At 51.3% G+C, this 19,955-nt stretch overlaps 1 protein-coding gene across 1 annotated transcript; it reads right to left on the minus strand.

Moving 5' to 3' along the window:
- Window positions 1–347: 347 nt before the first annotated feature.
- On the minus strand, window positions 348–6,629 carry SERTAD4 (SERTA domain containing 4). Its single transcript, XM_062622694.1, has 4 exons — window positions 6,511–6,629; window positions 6,138–6,297; window positions 5,779–5,894; window positions 348–2,683 (listed from the first exon to the last, which is right to left on the minus strand). Exons 2-4 carry the CDS (start codon window positions 6,280–6,282, stop codon window positions 1,946–1,948), a joined length of 999 nt encoding a protein of 332 aa, XP_062478678.1. The 5' UTR covers window positions 6,283–6,297; window positions 6,511–6,629; the 3' UTR covers window positions 348–1,945.
- Window positions 6,630–19,955: the final 13,326 nt, after the last annotated feature.

A 19,955-nucleotide genomic window follows, 5' to 3' on the forward strand; every position in this document is an offset into this window, starting at 1 on the left:
AATGTCTAAATGGTGATCCTACTCATACACTGTATGAATGAGATCTATATTTAATATTATTATTATCTTTAATACAAAAAAAAAAAAAGCTTCTGTCTTGGAGAAATCAGGTGGGACTTACACTTTATCTGCTGTTCTTCCCAATGACAACCCTTACAAACTTATCGGCTCCAGCCCCCCTCACTGCATGAAGGTTATCACCGGCTGAGGTCCTACCCTCTTGCTGGTCACCCGCCCAGTTTGCAACTGTGGGGTGCACGCAGTACCCAAAACAACCATGGGCTGAAGCCGTGAAACCCCGAGCGAGAGGGCTCTGACCCAGAGACCCGGTGGCTCCAGCACCAAGCCAGGGCGGCTGCTCCCCCGGCACTGGGGTGGAGCTCATCCTCTGGGCGAGTACCAAGCAGAAGATGCTGCGGGAGCGCACGGTGCTGTGGGAACAGGCAGCTGTTATGAGTCAGCTGTGGCTTGGATGTGGCTATTTGGCCGAGCTCATCCTGCCAGTTGCTATGAGGACTGTGGGAACTGATTAATTTGGTGGATCTAAGGCTCACAATGCACTCGGTCCAACCCCAGCTAATGTCTTCTGGGCATTTCAAACAGCACGCTTTGCAGACGGTGCACCTAGGGATGACTCAATGTTGTCCTTGGCCACTGAAATCTCAGCTCATTTCTCCAAAATGTTCTTTTCTCAAATGAAACCCCTTACATTCATTCGGATAAAACCAAGTTTATCGCCACATTTTCTGTTAACATTGTGCTTTTTGCTTTCTTTTCCTAGGTTGTTTTTTTTTTTTCGTTTTAAATCAACAGCAAAAGTCATAGAAAACTCCCGCATGCTTTTGCAATCTAAAAGAGAAATTATGCGAAACAGAATAAAGTATAAAACATGCCACTGGTTCATGAACTTCATTATACGAAGAAGGAAAAAAAAAAGAAGAGCCCCAGCAACAGACAGTTGCCATAGCAACTCAAGCATCGAATGCTTGTTTACAAGAGACATCTCTCTATTGTTTCTTAAATCCCTTCCTAAGGATGGCAAATCAAAAAGCAATTGAGCATCAAAAAGGAGGAACAGAGATGTTTGAATAGGAAGTTGAACTCAGTACTTCAAAGGTTAAAGGTTTCTAATAATATTGATCCACCCTGTGGGTCGGTTGTGGTTTTTTTTTCTTCCTCTGTTTAAGGTTAAATCCCTGCTGTAGCACTGATATATACTTAATTTTTACGCTGGCAAAAATTAAGACAAAAAGTAAGGCACCGAAACAAAACCTGCCCTGTGTAACAGCAAGCCTCATTAGTTATTACAGCCGAGGTGAAAACATGCAAGTACTGAAGCTGCACGTTGTGTTTCTGATCAAAATCCCATAACCAGATTATTTCTTTACGCTATGTCCTGTTTTGTCCGTTGAAGGAGACGAAGAATCCAGGGAGTCAAAGAGTATCAGTACAAAACGTGCAGATGGTTTCCTCCCGGTCCGTGAAGACAAGTCCTTTGTCAGAACAAATACTGAGTTACAAGGAGCACATCGCCCTTGCTGGTAGCATCAATTTGTTTACCAGACTTTTAATTCCTCGGCAAACATAACGGAGATTCTTCTTAATTAATGGCAGATTTCTTGGGGGCAGGGAGACAGAAAACGGTATGTTTTCCCCATCTGCCTGATTGGCGTTTTCAGCAACGAAAGCCACACCAGAGCTGCGCAGACCACGGCGCTAGGCAGGAACGCAACTGCGCTCTGTATGAAGTCTCCGCGCTTATAAATAGCCCTCTGATGCATCCGATCGAGGCGCCTCACACAATCTGCTCTCCAGTCATTGAAAACTACACGTAGCGTTTGGGGCGTGATTGTACCATTTGTTGAAAACTATAAAAAATCCATTCAACATGAGAAGTTGAGAGACAGACAAACAGGCTGCGCGCGCTTCCGCAGGGCAGGACGCCTCAGATTTTACTTCCTTTGCTGCAGCATGTTTTATTACTTGGTAAAGACTCCTTTTTCCTTAAGGATTTTTTCCAAGATTCACTGATGCTGCTCTTGTCGTTACACCCGGTCTCAAAACAGTCATAGGGTTTGCCTTTATACTCGAGAGCATGGGGGCCTCTTGCAGGTTCACAGTTTAGGGCTGCACTGTCCCGCTCAGGTTCGTTACCGCCTTTCTCCTCATTTGATTTTGCCTTTTCCTGATGACTGTGAGACCTGGCATTAGTGATGAATATTTCATTTGCAGGTATCTGGTCATCACTCCTGTAAGAAAAGGCACTGCCAATGTCATAATCCACCTGCTGGGAACAGCTTGGCAAAGAAATAGGGAGGGAGGAGGAAGAAGAGGAAGTATTTTCTGTACTAGCATTAACAGGGTAGGGTAGATTTAAATAGTGACTGCCACACTCCTGATAGAAGCAGCACACGTGGAGCTTCTCGTACTCCTCCTTTGCCATCCGAAGGCGCTTCCTGTACGGACAGTCCTGAGGCACGAACCACTCCTGCGGTGGGGTGCCACCGAAGGAGCAGGCGGAGAAGCACCAGTTGTTCTGCATGAGGATTTCGCCGTGGATTCTCTTCATCAGGTTGTTGATGAGGACAGATCTCCGCAGGTAGACCTCAGGATCGTCGATGAACTTCAGCTTTTCCAAAGACATGTAAAGAATATGGGCCCGCTCCTCGAACACGGAGATGGTCTGAAAGCGCAAAAGACACAGGGTAATGGAACCGAAGGCCAGGGGGGTTGTTCCAGGCAAGAAGACAGAAAATGAAGCGAAGGATTCCTCCCCCCCTGCCCCGTACCACTACATTTTTAATTCTCTTTCCGAGGCTCCTAAAATTGGCTTTTCATTTTGCACACCCATGTACCTGGGGACCTGCTTTCTCTTGGCCACAGCACTCACCCAGGGTTAGGAGGCAAGTAGCTGAGCATTACCCCGCAGAGGCAATCATGGGGCACGAGTCCAGGATGGAAGAGTGAAATCCAGATGCGCACATCTGGCTCTTTATTTGCATTTGGGATTAGAACACAAAACCGTTGTGCAGTTTTGATTTCCTACATAAATGGGCCCTATTCAATTGTCCCCTGTGGGCCTCTTGGAAAGCTCTGAATCCGAGCGAAGGTCCCCTCCAGCAGCCCTGCAGCAAGTGTCAGAGCTTTCCCTCCACTGCCAGTGGAAGAGGCCCACCAGCGAGCAGGTCTCCCTTTGCCAAGCTCCCTTCTTCTGCTCTCGTGCGCAAACGTGCATGCAGGGAGGGAAGCAGGGAGAAACCCATCTCAAAGCGTCGCAGCATCTGGTGAGCAGCTGTTGGCCCGCGTACTACACCCTGCGCTCCACGGGACCGGTGGGAACGCAGACAGGCAGGGACGAGGTCAGGAAATGAGCAGAGGATAGGGATTTGCAGAAATCCTGGCTCGGCGCCCGCGGATTTGTTCTCCCTTCCGTGGTCCTTCCAGGACTCCTGTTTCTCAGCGCTGGCGAGCACGAGCAGGTTACTGCCCCCGGGAGCCCCCGGCTCCTGCGCTGTAATCGCTACCCTGGGAATCCAAACCCGAGAGGGGGCAAGGCGTGCTACTGGAAGCACTCTTGACTGATTCTCATTTTTAGTAAGAATTGGGTTTGCGTAGGAGGAGAGCAGCACGGCACAAAGAGAGGCTGCTCGAGATCCTCCCCCCCCCCCCAATCTGTGGCTTGATCATTCTTCCCTTTCCCACATGGTTACAGCATTTTTGCAGAGTGGAAGTCGTAGCTATGAGGACTGAAAGAGCTTAAAGCACAGCTGCTTTTCACATCCATTCAGCTCTCCTCAGCCCTCCAGCTCTTTCCACAGCCTGGGCCTGTCCGCAGGGCTTAGAAGCGGCACAGTGCCTGGTAAAACCAAAAATTGGCCCCATTTCCACGTGAGTTCCCAGCTGAAGCTCTTCTTTGTTAGAGAGAGTAATTTTCTATAATAAATGACTCATTTCTAATCATATTAAGCCTATAGGTTAATTTACACCCTTTATACCTGCTGCAGCAACAGCCAGCGAAGCCATAAAAGCCTGGAGCAAACCAGCAAGCCTTCAACTGGGATCCTCCTGGAGACACATCCTGGAGGGCCACCGGTAAGAACAAGTTGTCAAACCACTTCTGCTACAAATGTTTGCCCACAGCCCTCTGCAGAGAGGCTCTGGGCCCTACCGTCATACCCTCCATGGAACTATCACCTCAGCACATAACTCTTTCTTTACCGGGCAGCAGGGGTATAGAAATGCAGAGAAACCTTGTGGCATTCTCCCTGCTCGGAGCTCAGCGCTGCAAAGCAGGAAATGCACTTGTGCCAAAAGGAGGAACGGGTGGTCCAGGGTTTCTGACGTGCTGCACCCCCGCAGCAGCGCAGAGTGACGCCTGGGACGGTCCTAGCACCCCAGTACCTCTACTGGGTTCTATGCTGCTAGAAAAGGACAAGGAACTATTCCTCCTCCTCTTCGTGAAGAAATCAATCACTGATCCAAAACTCCAACCAGCTAGCCAAACAAAAAACCTGGCTGAAATGAGAGCGATGTGACACGTGGGAGACACAGTCACCGACCAGAGCACCGACCTGGTGCTGTATATTCATTGCTCTGGCAGCAGACCGGACACCTTCCGGCATGAACAGCGGGGCAGTTCTTCACCTTCCCGGGCAGGTCTTTATTTCCAGCCAAGACTGTTTGTAGCTGAAAATCCCTTCGGCTGCTCTGAGATCCTCGGGAAGCGAGCTCGGCGCTACTGCTCGCTTCTCCTCTGCGGAAACCCCTCCAGGGAAACAGGATCCCCTGGGCAGAGCTCCCTGCCCCGTGTCCCTGGCAGGGATGAGGCACTCGGTTCTCCTCGTGTCTCAGGCGGCTGCCTCTGTGACACAGGTACAGATAATGTATAAACTCACTCCGTGCCTTGATCTGGCTTAGCTTTCTGATGCTCTTGGGACTCTTGTGATACTGCTGCCTCCCAGAAACTGTGCGTTAATCAGATTATATTGGGTCCTCTCCATCGCCAATACTGCATGGGCGGCCACGGGCCAGGTACGACCCAGCAAGGCGAGGCTGGTGTCCCAAGGCACAAGTTGTCTTTAAGCCCATCACTCCAGGCACTCCCTTCCCTACAGGACTGAACCCTCAGGGAAGAAGAGCGTCAAACCTCTCATTAAAATAAAGAAGTTAGATTTCAATTTATGTATTCACTGGCCTGGGAAATGTGTGCTCCAATGCCTCCCTCCCCTGGCATCTTTCATTAGGCAAAAACACTGTTTACTAATCTGTTCTTTTGGAAGTTATTAGCTTTTTAACAAACAGGATTAAATTCTGAAAGGAGCTTGTACTCACTTTCCAAGTCACTCTGTTTTTCCAGAGGATCAGTAATCCATTTGGGGTACATGGAACCTACTGCTGTTTCCTCCCTTGAAAAAAGTTTTGACTGAGCGGGGAATCGCGGGCTCTCTCTATTTATGCCCTTCCTTTCTGCCGTTCAAACGCTGCCCTGGAGCTGTTTCTGTAGGCATGCTCTAAGCTAAGAACAAAATAATCTGACAAACCCAAACCAGCTATTCTCAGCGTTTCCATTTACAGTCATTACAAACGAAGAAACGCCTTTGCTTCTTAAGCAACCCGATGACAACAGAACAATGAACGCGAACAAGTGACAACTATTTGTTTCTGACCAAACAGCTGGATCGCTCTCCCGATTTCAGCCTCCTGGAAATGGGTCAATCGGGGGTTAGTTACCAAGCATCTGAAACTCGGAGTGAAAACAATGACTGTTAGAAGACATACTTTATGCGCGCAGCTGCTGAGCGGCGGGTGAAAATCCTCTTCTTCCACATATTTCCTTTTAAAGTATGTGATCTTGGATGTTGTTACAGGAGTTGAAATTCCCCTGTAATGCGATCCTGCGGGTGGTAAATCAGATACGACAAATGACACGCGGCTCGACGGAGGTTCTCCGAACACAACGCTTCTCGTTTCCCTTCCCCGCGCTACGGGAGAGCCCCGCCGCCTATTTCCACATCTACCTGCGGCCGCAGCGATAGCCCCTGCCCGGCCCGGCCAGCGGGGAACGGGGAACGGGGGAGCTGCTGCAGCGCTCCCAGCACCGGGACCCTCCGCGGCCCCCGGCCCGGCGCGGTGCCTACCTGCGGCGGGGGAGCCGGCGGCGGCGGCGGGGCCGGGGCGGCCGCAGCAGGGCGGCTCCCAGAGGGCGCGGTAAGCGGCGAGGTCGGCGGCTCCCTCGGCGGCGATGGGGCGGCCCAGCCGCTGCATGGGCAGCACCAGGGTCATCGCGGGCGCCGGCACCTGGAAGCGGAGGAAGCAGCGCGGTGAGCGCCCCGCAGCCCCCTTCACCGGAGCCCCCGGCGCTCAGAGCCCGCCGCTACCCCGCATAGGCACGCGTTCATCCCGCTTCCCTTCGCAGGGCACGGAAAGCACCGGCGCCCTCTCCCCACAAAGGGCGCGGGGTGCTCGGGAGTTGCTGCGCGCCGCCCGCTCCCGGCCCCGCTGCTCACACACCGGCACGGATCCGATCACTCGCTTCCCATTCTCCGCTGGCGGTGCTGGCACGGCGCGCTCGGCACCGACGGGCGTGCGAGCCTGTGTGTGTGTGTATGTGTATGGTGTGTGCGTGTGTGTGTATGGTGTGTGTGTATGGTGTGTGTGTATGGTGTGTGTGTATGGTGTGTGTGAGAGCGAGCGAGCGCGCCCAGCAGTTGGGGATCGCGTTTCTTTCTTCTTCCTTCCCTCCCGAGCGGAGCGAGACAGCAGAGTCTCGGGTAGCTGTTTCCACCAGCCCCGATCGGGCTGAACTGGATCTGCCTCCTGCCGTCAAAACACTGCGAGACTAAGGCAGAGAATTGGCCGCGGCCTCTCGCCGCGCGGTGCAGCCCCGCCGGAGCCAAGCACAACCCCGGCGGAGCGGGCGGAATGTTAAGCAGGAGCGGGGAGCCCGGGGCCAGCGCCGGGAGGGGAGGAGAGGAGGAGAGGAGACGGGAGGGGAGGGCACGGCGGGGGGCAGGCAGGGGAGGGAGCAAACTTTCTGCGAGGGGCTGAGTTCATCGTCACCTACTTCTTGGCAGAGGAGCGCGGAACAATGCGCCCAGGCACGGCCCGGCCCCTCCCTCGCCTTCCTCCTCCTCCTCCTCTCTCTAAGAAAGCGGCTGCCGCTTCCCGGTGCGCAGCCCTCCCGGAGGAGGATGAGGGGCCGCAGGTGGGCAGGTGGAATTCCAGCCTTGCTCGCGTTAGCGGCTGAGAGCTCTCCGACAAGAGGCAAAACCCAACCGCAGCACGGGAGGGAAGGACAATAAATCACCCGCATCTGCCGCTTGGTTTCCTGCGTTCGGGAAGAGCGCGCGAGGCCGCCGGCGTTACGAGGAAGTGGGATGGATTCCTGTGCCTCAGGTGGGGGCTGCCCCACGCTCCTGCCGGCTGGGAGCGGGATGCGGAGGGGCCGCAGCTCCAACCACCGCCCTGGAGGGTGCCGACCCGCCTCCTCAGCATCGATCCACTCATCCTGCACCACATCTGCTCCCTCCCAGCAGCCCGTTAATGCCGTCTCGGTGGTCCTGGGCATAGGAACAAAGAGGCGGGGAATGGCAACCCGCTAGGCTGGCCCGTTGGAAGTTACCCCAACACAGCCGACACGTTGTTTCTTCCCCTCACCTTTTGTGGCCAGCCGAGCACCCACACGCAGGAAGACTGGGCGAAACAACAAGTGGGTCAGGCTGCTGCCTGAAGAGCAGGGCCAAAAAGTGGCCCAAGAACCAGGTAAAAAGCCATATATTTTGTGGCTGAAAAGATCACGCCAACATTAGAAAGCACCCATGGACTCTCCTCATTAATCTGCAGTAAGGAATCACTCACAGGAGGACATCAATCTTCTCGTGTTGGCACGATGTCAACGCTCAGCGGTTGTCTTTAAAGAATAAGGGTTGGAAGAAACCCACTGCTGCTTCGGGAAAGTCGGGATTTCGTTGCTCCTAATGAATTCGGCATCTCTTTGTGGGATTTTGTTTAATGAGAATATGAGATTCTGGCTGTGCTGCTTCTTATGTCGTATTTCATCACAAACAGGCCTTTCTGTGCTTGAACAGGGAGGGAGGGAGGGAGGGAAAAAAGGGAAGGAGGGAGGAAAAAAGGAAGTAAGGAAAGGAGGGAAGTGTCAGGATGCCTCCTGCACAGCGCTGCTGGTTTATCTTGAAAACTGAGTGTTCTGGACAGCTGGTAAAATAAATGAACTGCTTCTGCTATTTACAACGTGCAGAATTAACAGAGGCGAGCCAGCGAACTGCCACAAACAGCTACTGTCCGCGCACACTCCTCGTGTTGCCAAAGTGCACAAAACCAAGCCATAAGTCATAGATCTTCCCTAGGAAAAACAGAGCAAACCAAAAGCCCAGAAAACCAGAGGACAGACCAAGCCCACAGGTCTCGGTGGGTGTTGCACTGGTGGCACTCGGCTACAAAATAAGCCCCACTTTATAGTGAAGGAATTGCTCCAGCAGACAGGGAACCAGGCCCTGAGAAGGGCTTGTGACTCTGGGTACGCTGTTTGCTCCCCTCTGGCTTTCCAGAGCACTGATTTCCAGCTGCTGCAGAGGAGTGGGAAGGGAGCTGCACTTGGCACATGGGAGAAGTCGGTCTCCTCGAAGGCAAAGCTGGAGGGGGCAGAACTGACAGCCTGAAGTACAAGATGGTGGTTACTACAGAAGCACTGCTGGACCTAGCTCCCTAACCAGGACCTCTGGTGCTGCTCCTGCAGAGCCAGCCTACTGTTTCTCCCCGTTAAGGGTGGCCAAATCCCCTCCTGCACACCCAAGCAAATCAGTGTCAGAGCCAGAAACAGAACCAGATCTCGCCATCCTCCAGCCACCAGCCCAACCCATTTATATTACATCACCCTAGGCAGTGGAGGGATTTCATCCCAAATCCCATCCACTCCAGTGAGACTTTGCAGAACAGCACGCGCATTGTTACGTTCCCATTAACGCCACTGGAAATAAGGGATGAAAGACGCACGTTTGAGCGTACAATACATGTACTGTACAAAACTCCAGCAAAAGGCTGACGCTCAGGGCTGGATTCAATTTTGCAAAATCCACTTGGGAGCCTCGTGTGGGCTCCGGTGGCATGGAAGCCAGGCAGGGCGTTATTGAAGCCAGCCCTCCAGCCGTAGGCTACCACAAGGTTTCCGTTTTGTCAGCCACATGCAGGCGGTGTGAGGACACCCCGAGGCATCTCCAGCAGCCTCAAGGTTCAGACGCCAAACTTCATCCGCGTGCAGCTTTCCGCAGTCACACTACTCTACATGGTACATGGCTCCTGCTCCATTTGCTGGGGTTTGCACTCACTATTCCTCCAGAGCCATTATGATGTTAATGAGAGAACCGTAATGATGCCATTCACGTTACAACAAGCCTGATGCCATGTCAGTGAAAAGGGCTCTTTATACAGTTCCAGAATGCCTCTAAGAACCCAAACTCAGACATAAAATGCCCGTGACAAAAACGCTGCAGGTCTTACCCAGATCAATAAGGAGAAGGGAACAGACGTAAGCTGGCTATTCCTTTCTGAACTGCCGGGTTTGTACCTGGGTACTGCTGCAGCTTGAGGCTGCATCACGTATTCTGGAGTGCTTCCATTGTATACTGATAACGACTTGAGGAGAGAATAGCGTTTCTTAGCTGCACTATGCACTGCTCACATCTGGATTTCAGTGCTTAGGAAACACAATTGCCATCATTTTGGTAGCTGTTACCTTCCTGGCACTATAGGAAACGTGCACTGCGGAAGCAATCAGCAAGCCTGCTGCATGAGCACCGCACGCAGGCTGCGCAGAGCGCAGTGACAGCCAGGGAGGCGAAGGGGAAAGGCACAGACACTTACCCATGCTGGTGTGGTGTGCGTATATTAAACCCAACAAACCCCAGCTACATCACCCGTAAGCAATTCCAGGCTGACTTGGCTGTAAACCACCATGGTTGCTGCAACAAAGTTTGGTATTGCCAGCTCAGCTGAGTGAGGCAGGGCAGCCTGGGGGCAAGAGCATCATGGAAGAGGGCACAAAGGCTCCCTTGAGAGCAGCAGGTAAACGAACGAGGACACCGGCATCACAGGTGAAGAGAGCAGAGCTGTGCGGCAGAGACAACGGTGAAGCAATGACAGCCAAGGCAGAGCTGTGACCACCTGACATGGAATCCTACAGTCCCAGACTGGTTTGGGTTGGAAGGGACCTTAAAGCTCACCCAGTTCCAGCCCCCAGGGACCCCTTCCACTGGAGCAGCTTGCTCCAAGCCCCTGCGTCCAACCTGGCCTTGAGCACTGCCAGGGACGGGGCAGCCACAGCTTCTCTGGGCACCCCGTGCCAGCGCCTCAGCACCCTCACAGGGAAGAGTTTCTTCCCTGTGTCTAATGTAAATCTACCCGCTGTCAGCACGTGAACATAAAAGGCAGGAGGTGGATTGGCTCTGACCGCAGCAGTGGACAGGGAAGAGGATGTCGGGAGCTTGTGTTTGAATAGATCAAAGTGGCTGATATGTCACTAAGTTCAAGGAGGAGGAAGCTACTAACAGAGATGAGAGATAACGGGGGCCTTGGTTAAAATGCTTCTTGTCTGGAGAGATGCGCGTGGAGTTGTAGGGGCATTATGAATGAGGCACTGGGAACACTGGGACGCTGAATCGCAGCCCAGCCACAGCAAATGAAAGCAAAGAGTCAGAGACAATCCCTTTGCTCAGAGCTCTGCAGGCAAGGTGAGCAGCAAGGCTGCAAGAAGGGGAACAGCATCTGGAACTGGCCATGCTGGATGTACACTGAAGACCGGGCTTCCAAGAGACAGTCCGTGGGCTGGGGGCAGGTGGAGAGATCCCCTTCTTCTCTCATTGATATAAAACAGCTGAGATAAACTGCAGTACCCCATGGTGCCGGGGCACAGAGGTCCCTGGTCTGGTGAAGGGGAAGCTGAGCAGCAAGCTGGAGATGGCAGGGGAGAGGCAGAGGGAAGAGGGGAATGATGTGGCAGTGAGACAGTGTGGGCCCCGAGCCATGGCGAGCTCCTGTTCACCTCATCCCAGTGACAGCTCTAACACCAGCTAAATATGACACAGGGGTGAAGTGAAAGGGTTAAGGCTGGCTGGAATAACCAGGCTGGTGGAACAACGGGTTCTGTGTGCCAGCGGGGTCAATTCAGCTTTTCATCCCTCAGAGGTATAGATAAACTGCAGACCTGCCAAGTCCAGTGTTTGTCCCTGTGTTTCTTGGCCCTCACTTCAGGGAATTTCAAGGAATCCACTGTCTTTTCCATTTTGCTCCCACCCCCCCCCTTTTTTTTAGAGCCGGACTCACTGTTTGGTGGCAAAGGAATGAATCTGAAATCAGAGGCCGGTTTCTGTGTCAAGACCCAGGCTCCCTTGAAAGTGGCTCAAAGGTAGCTTCGCTCCGCTTCTGTCCCGGTTCAGACTGTACAACTCCGGATGCTTGTGTGCCTCTTTCTCCAGAAGACATAATTCCAAGCAAATACCTCTCTGACTTTCCCAATTCCCACATGCTTCTTCGAATCTTTGTTCTCCTTTGCAGAGTTTTGGGTTAAATTCCTGACAGAAGGATTTTTCTGGAGTTCTGTGTCCCAGGTTCTGGAATTCCTGGCGTTCCTCAGGGAGGAAACAAAAAAGATAGAAAAGAAAATATTCCTTTGAATTCTTAACAGTTGTGCTTCCTCCTGCTTTGGGCTTCTGTGAAGCAGAACTAGAGGAGGTTGCCATACTGACAGAAAAGAGGCTTCCTCTGCCAGCTCTTTGTAGGTATCCATCACCTATCAGTGCTCTTGGTAGCCTATACGACCCCTTAAGTGGTGTTTGGTGGTTCTGAGAGAGTCTGCCCCAGAATTGACGCAGATAGATGACAGTAAAAGCCAATTTGCAATTATGCTTTTTTGCCACAGGGCTCTGGTCCACATCCCAGTGACATCGAGTTTGCTGCAGCCGTGTCCCGGAGGCCGCTTCACCCGCCTGCCCTGGGAGAACAGCAAAGCCCTGTAGCTACTTAATAAGTCTATCTCCCAGTGTTCCCAGTCTGAACATCCCATTCACTTCGTCCCATGGCTTCGACACAGAACGCTCCTTCCAGGACCCACCGCAAAGCACTTCAGTACCCTGAAGGTAAAAGGTGCTCCTATTGCCGCAAACTATGACCACCTCCTTCTGATTAGTTAACCTTTGCAACAGGGTTTGGCACTGAACAGGAGCTAGGTGTTGTTATCGGGATGGAAGCCAGAGGGAAAAAGGGGTCCCAGCAGTCAGGAAGGGCTGAGGGAAAGCAAAGCCCTTCTGTTATCTAAGGAGCTTCCCCAATGACAAGGCAGTTCTCACTTGTTCTGTAGCAGAGGTACCAGTTAAAGCCACCTCCCCACTTAACGTGCACTGCGGTGCAGCATGGGGTTAATGATGTTGCCTTCTTCACGCTTAGCCTGCTGAAGAAAGTAAACAAACCAAACCAAAAGTGTTTTGGAACAAAGAGCGAGTTGTCTCCCGCTCCGCTGTGTGTGACTTTCCACCAAGAATGAGAGCTATTATTATGCTTTTACAAGTTTCCTTCTAAGGGAAATAAACACCAAAGGTAGGATTCCAAGGAAATGACTCACAAATATTGGCAACGGGCTCCGAAAATTGGATCCAGTCCTTGCAGAAGCCTTCAGCAGAACGCGCACCCCTCTTACTGCAACATAAACTTGCCCCAGATGAGCTGCACACCCGCTCGGTGCGCGTGTGTGCACGCATGTGTCTGTGTGTGTGTGAGAGGAAGCAGAGGCAGGAACAGAACCCATTTCTCTCATCTCCCCCTCTTCCCTGTGGGGCATGGCTTCTGATGCCGTTTTTAGCTGGAAGCTGGAAATCTTTAATAACCACTGAGTCATCCTCAGGAGAGGGGGCAGAGGGATGCTCCTCACCTCGCCGAGCTGCCGGCCCCACACGCAGAGACCCCATTCACTCCAAGCCCATCCACAAGAGCCGGCAGGAACCTCTGTGCTCCAGCGGTAAAAACGAGGGGCAGAAAGGGGAAGGGAGTTGGTTTTGTTTCAATCCCCTGACTTTGCACTGAATCCGTGAGGGCAGGAGCAGGCTCTAACACTGTGTTTTCAGCCCCCGAGTTAGCCTTTCAGATGTGCAGGAGGTAACCGCGCGCCGTGACTCATGGTTGAGCTCTCAGCCAGGAACCCCAGGAACCAGCAATGCAGGCGCTGGAAAATCAGGCAGCTGAGCCCAATCAGCGTGGCAGGACTGCCATCTGCAAACAGAGCAGTCTCCTTTGCATATGTATTCCTCAGCTGGTTAAAATCTCCACTCAGAGATGCACGTTCTGCACCGCTTGCGATGCACACGTTCTAAAAGGCTCCTGTTGGCTTTGGGGATGGGGGTGTTTGTTTGTTTGTTTGTTTTGTTTCTGAGGATGCAAAGCTGGTTAGACAAAACTTGCAAACCTCACAGTGGATTCCTTTGTCGCTTGGGTCTACTCAGACAAGCCTTTCAAATGAAAGAAGCTGGTCCCCTTACTCATTTCCTTTGCAAATTCCTATTTAACTGCGCCAAATGGAGATGAAACAAACAGGGACTCTGGTCCGGAGTCAAGTATTTTTTATAGCAAGTCCCTTTACAGCCTGCCCTAAAACCCGCTGGCAGCCAAGTGCCTCCTTAGGACGCTGAAGGTTGCGGTAGTGGCAGTTTTGTGTCTGCTTCACGGTCTCCAGCATTGCCAGGTAGTTTCTAAAGCCTGTAATTCACTAAGTGCCCGACAGACACTTCTTCCAACGGGAGCTCGAAGGAGGAATGATATTTATATAGCCGGAGACATCGGAATTGTGCTGAACTCCAGCCATCGCTTAACCAGCTACAGCTGGCTGCCAGGGCTGGGAAGGAAACCAGGGGAAATCAGAGCAGTGCTGCCTTCCCAAGCCTGCTGGAGGGTGGCACAGCAAGCTGGGAGCTCCTCGACCCCACATCACCGCAGTGTTAATGGGGAAGAGTCACAATTGCATGGCTGGGCGTTTTAGGGACGCAAAGAAGGGATCAGCTGGGAATGGCAGCTGCTGCGGGGAAGGACACGAAGAGGAACGACCACCAAGCCAAGGAGGGGAGAAACAGGAATGAGAGTGCGAAGAGGGAAGAAAGGCAAAAGGCTTTTCATCCTGTAATGTATGGACTTCATGAAAAAGAAATTATCTGTCACCAGGAATAAATCCATTGTGCTAGCACATGATAGGAAACACTTATCCCAAGAACAAGGGATGGGACAAGAGGAAACAGCCTCAAGCTGCCCCAGGGCAGGTTTAGATGGAGCTGAGGAACAATTCTTGCCCCAGAGGATGCTCAGGCATCAGAACAGGCTGCCCAGGGCAGGGCTGCAGCCACCATGGGTCAGTGGTGGCAGTGGCAGTGCTGGGGAACAGTTGGACTGGATGAGCTTAAAGGGCTTTTCCAGCCTGGTTGATTCCAGGGTTCTATGATTCTGTTTATCCACAAGTCAAAAAATCACTGCGATCGCTTTGGCCGTACCTTCCTCAGCCTCTTGCACCACTCAGCTTTTCCCAGAGCAGCCACAGCAGCCAGCCAGGATCCCATCCCATCCCATCCCATCCCATCCCGACTTCTCCCCTCGCTGCTCTGCAAGGGGAAACAGCACTGACCTGACATCTGGTGGAGGTGCCTGCGGGAAGCTCCTTCCCGGGGACTGATGCTGGGATCGCTCTTCCCAACCACTCCAAATACCTGAGAACAAGTTTAGTTACAGGGTAAAGGTCTCCTGGATGCACCAACATGGCACGACTGCTGAGAGGAGGTGGGAAGGGAAGGGGGACAGCCCAGCTTCCTACAGGAGATAGGCGGTGGTTTACAAACGTATATTAAAATGTTTTCTTTCCACAATAAATATTTGCAATGCACAGAGAAGGCATCAGGAAAAAAAAAAGAGAACTGTCTAAATAATTAAAAGAGTATAAAATTATGATACCAGGGCTGCTCAGTGTCCATTCCTTATGCTCATGAGGCTACTGGGCAGCATGAACAGTGGAAATCTGCAAGAGGCACTTTTGGGCAGGGATGGATTAGTCATAGAACCACCGAATCCCAGACTGGTTTGGGTTGGAAGGGACCTTAAAGCTCATCCAGCCCCAACCCCTGCCACGGGCAGGGACCCCTTCCACCGGAGCAGCTTGCTCCAAGCCCCCGTGTCCAACCTGGCCTTGAGCACTGCCAGGGATGGGGCAGCCACAGCTTCTCTGGGCACCCTGTGCCAGCGCCTCAGCACCCTCACAGGGAAAAGCTTCTGCCTAAGAGCTCATCTCAGTCTCCCCTCTGGCAGGTTAAAGCCATTCCCCTTGGCCTGTCCCTACAGGCCCTTGTAAAATTCCTTTACCTCTGTGCTCTGGCGACAGCTCCCAGACAGGCTTCCCGGGCCACCATCACGCATTAAGAGAAAGGATCCCATTTTGATGCAGACCTTAACATCTGACTGACTGTTTCTGTCAGGACTTTCAGCATTCCAGTTGTCTCCTACTGACACGACTTTGCCCATTCATTTCTCAGCCTCTCTGCCTACGTTGCTGCTTTCGGGCTCTGACATTTATGATCTGTAAAAGCAAGCAAACAAAAAGATCAATTTTATCAGTGTTTAAAAGGCTTTATTTCTGCCCCAGTTCACAGCTTGGTGCTGCTCACAGCTGCCAGCGCACACCCAGAGAGACCACAGCTTTTGAGAAGGAAGTATTATCAATTCAGGTTTCATTTCAAGTCCAACCTCTTGATTTAAGAGCTGAGGGAAAAAGTAAGTCCTTTGAAGCCGGGAGAATGAACGTAGAACACTTCTGTAAGTGATGATCGTGCAACCAAGGAGAGGGAGAGGGGAAAGAAACCTGGTACAGGCAAAACTGAGGTGAGAAAAGCAGCTGAGGTGATGAGAGGGTTAATCCAAGCAGATACAGGCATTCCTTGCACAGTTTGCCACTGCAAAAGCAGAGGTGCAGGTTTAGACGATCCTTGGACCGATAACATGCTGCCGTGATCTGCATTCAGCTATTGAGCTGGTGCTACAGAACGGGGTTGTTCCTTGTACCTGAGCAAGGAACAACTTTGTGTGACAGTTCCTTGTCATTTAGGGAACTGGTTTGAGGCACGTCCCCGGCGAGGCTGGGACCCGCAGCTCTGATCGACACGCACGGCAGGGACAGCACAGTCCAATGGGGACGATGCTCCCGGGGACCAGGAAGGACCACGCATCCCGGCAGTCCCCTGTGCCTGCTCCTGGCAGAAGGACCAGGTAAGGATGTGGGAAGGAGAAAACGTGTATTCAGCTACAGCAACCCAGCTCTCTGCAGGGGAGTACCCCTCCTCTAGGCAGAGCCAAAAGGAGCCCAGGTCACCTAATGCTGAGCCCAGCAGTGGGAGGATTTGCTTTCCTCTGCCACAGACCTAGGTAGTCTCTAATGTCCAGAAAGGAGGAGAGTGTCGATGTGTGGGACAGCATCTGAAGAGCAGAACCTGGTGCAGCAGCAATTACCCAAAGCGATTCCTGCTTGCCTGCTCCAAAGCCACCTTGTAGCCACTGCACAGCAGCGTCCACCCTCTTGTTTACCCATATGACATGACATCTGAGCTCCAGGGACTGGGCAGATGCCCGAGCTCGGTCCTGTGAGGTTTCCTAGCTGGTACGAGTAATGGCTGGGGACATGCAATTGCTTTAGTTTAAACCAACCTGTGCAGCAATATTCAGGATTTCAATGGAATACACTAGTCCCCAGACTTCAAAACACAGAAAGAGGAAGCTATGGGGAAGCACTCGAGTGTTCCCTTATATTTTCACAGTATACTGATACTCACTCCAGCGCCCATATCCACTTCCATCTTCATCCGCAGCAGCAATAGTGAAGAAACGGAATATTCAGTCTTGCTCAAGCATGCACTCAGGCCATGAACAGTGACTGGTGTTATGCTGAAAGGAGAGAGATGTTGAAACTTCACCATCAGTTCATCCATCAAGCCACCAGGAAAACCTGAACAACGATCAGCTTCAGCTCAATTATTCAGTTGATTCAGTTCTGTCATTGCAGGATGAACTCTAAGATAGAATCCAGATCTCGTGTTGCATCTCTGCAGTATTTCTTAGCCCCAGCTTAGCTGCTGCTCTATGATAATGATTAAAGATTGATTTCCTTCCTGTGTCTACTTCTGCTTGACACATTCCTGTTTGCCATCCATCCTTCTCAGTTACACACACACTCTGCTGCTCACAAGAGGAAGAAAAGACTTTCCTCTCCCTGTTTCCAAGAACCAGATGTTGCCAGCTCAGCTCCATCCAACTATTCCTCAAGCTCACCTTACTCCATGCATGGCTTCACTGGATGATGAGCCAGGGAAATACACCCCGGTTGCCTTGAGCAGCAGTGCAGCACATCCTCTGAAGGATACATCACCCTAGAGAAGAAATCCCAACAGCTGAAAAGCTGGATGCTGAGAAATGTACCTTTCAATTACAAAGTAAATTATACGAGCCTCCTGCGTGTGGTTCTGCTCTCAGAACTCATGAGCAGCTCCTTTCTACTTCACTGCAATGAGATCAATTTCTCTTCTTAGAGAAGCACAGTAAATCCAAAATGAAAGCTCCTCAAGAAAAAATATCCTGGCAGCAATTCCTAATCCGAAGGGCACAAAAGGAGTTCAGGAACAGCAGACCATGGCCAACAATTGAGAAATAAACTGGGAGGAGAAACGATTCGAGGAGCCAGAGTGGGTCACACTAAGTTAAACCATAGACTTGGTGTCTGAAATTATTCCAAAAGGAAAATTACTCCAAGAGAGCAGGAGAAATATCCCCAAGTAATTCAAACCAAAGCCCGGATGTAAAAGCAAGGCTGTTATTCAGTCGGATTCCAAGTCCTTGTCTGCTTGAAGGAATTAACCACTCACCCAGGTTTTGTGCTCTGTGTCCAAGTACGGAGGCCGGAGAGGATAGCTCTAGGGGAATGCAGGGAATCTCAGGCAGGACACTAAAGTTTCTTATTCAGTTTGCACCCTGTGTATGCGTTTGAACAGTTGATTTTGCCTCCCAAAATGGGATCCAGGTAACTCGGAACACATCACAGACTCTGTTTCAAAGTATATTTGGGCAGAGGAAACAATCACTTAAATAAAATCTCAACGTTAGATGCACACATCTGAAAGCAGACTTTAGAGCTGGGGTTTACCCTCAGGGACAGTATAGCCTGCAGCAGGGTCCTGCTCAGCCTAGGACTGATTCACAAGGGGCCACTTCAGCAATTCCACACGCAGGTGTAAACGTGAAGGCTTTCAATAAGCCCAATACTTGGTATGTCAGCTCACTCTGTGTCTGTGTGCGAGGAACTACGCACCCGCTGCGACGCTAAAACCACAAGTAAATGGTTAAAAGTTGAGGAAGGAACAAACCAGCCACTATCACTGTAAGAATCTAGCTTTAACAGGCAGCATTACGGATCCCCTCGGCGCCCACAGAAACTTATGCTCCGGGCTTCCCCAGGCTGACATGATTCCCTTCACCTGGAGAGGTTCGAAGGCAAGGAATACCAATACCTGTAAAGCATCGGTTTTCCTTCACTTTCATGCTGCCAAGGACTCTTCCAGTCATGTTTCTTTTTCCAACCATTAGCAGTATTTAGAAATAGACACATGGAGGAAGTCCAAAAGGACTGATGGCTATGGGAATATCCATGGAAAGCAGCAAGCCTGGAGACCTTCCTCTTGCGCAGTCTCTCTGAAGGGCTTCATAAACTTGTTTGGAATAACAAGATTTAACATCAACAAGATTTTTCAGACGAATAAAGGAAAAAAAAACCCTTCAACTTAGCTGGATTCAATGCAAGCCAGCTCAGTTTAGTGGAGGGTTTCTTTACTTGCTCAGTGGCTATTTCTCAGTATCCATGTGAGGGTTATTACTAAGATCCATGAGCCAGCTACTCCTCCTACAGGTCAACCCGTCGAGATCGTTGTTGAGGAAATGGTTCTGGGGTTTCAGAAAGGGCCAGGCTTTCCAACGCCCCGGCCTGGTTGCACCCTATCTCTGGAGGGGAACAAGCATCTCCTGCTATCCCCTGCAGAAGGGATAAAACCACGATCTCAATTGTTTGCATTCATTAAAGATCCTCCAATACGTTTCATAAGAGTAGGTTCTTTAACCTCAAGGCTTTGGCCAAATTCCAACTCAATTACTGTCTACCTGAAATTCCTCCTGTTAAATTAGGATTGATGGATTTGTCTCCACCCTTACACTGCTGAGCAGCAGCGGCTTGAACTGCCAAGAGCTTTCTAGGCTTCAGCTTCCAGCTGGCTCATTACTGGGGTAAGAACACCAGTACGCTCGCCTGACACAGGACTATGTACTGCCATTAACATCTGTTAAATGCTGCAAAAAGCCATTTGCAAGAGGAAATATTGGTGTGCTAAGCATAGCTCCACACTGTCTCCAGAAAAGGAAGCAGGTAAGAGAGGATGAGCGGTAACTTGTTGAGGAATCAACTGACAAGAGCTGGTGGATCCAAGCAAAGGCTGAAGACCTCCACCCCTGTGTGCTAACCTGTGTTCAGATCCACCCCTTGCATAAATGGCACTTCTGCTTTTGGTAGCAGGCAGAAGTGTTTGTCATCCAGTGGTTACACAGACTGTGAATTCATTGAATCGTTTCACACCTCTTGTTCTTCTGATCGCAGCATTTACTGGGGATGCTTAATTTGGGCTGCCCAGAACGACGATGAGCAGTTTAAACATATTCTGCATTTCAGGCTGTTGACATAATAGAAACATAGAATCCCAGAATGCTTTGGGTTGAAGGGACCTTAAAGCTCATCCAGCTCCAACCCCTGCCACGGGCAGGGACCCCTTCCACTGGAGCAGCTTGCTCCAAGCCCCTGTGTCCAACCTGGCCTTGAGCACTGCCAGGGATGG

Source organism: Pezoporus occidentalis, unplaced genomic scaffold (assembly GCF_034315485.1).
Source record: "Pezoporus occidentalis ecotype Australia unplaced genomic scaffold, CSIRO_AGI_Poc_V1 ctg245, whole genome shotgun sequence".
Classification (NCBI taxonomy): domain Eukaryota; kingdom Metazoa; phylum Chordata; class Aves; order Psittaciformes; family Psittacidae; genus Pezoporus; species Pezoporus occidentalis.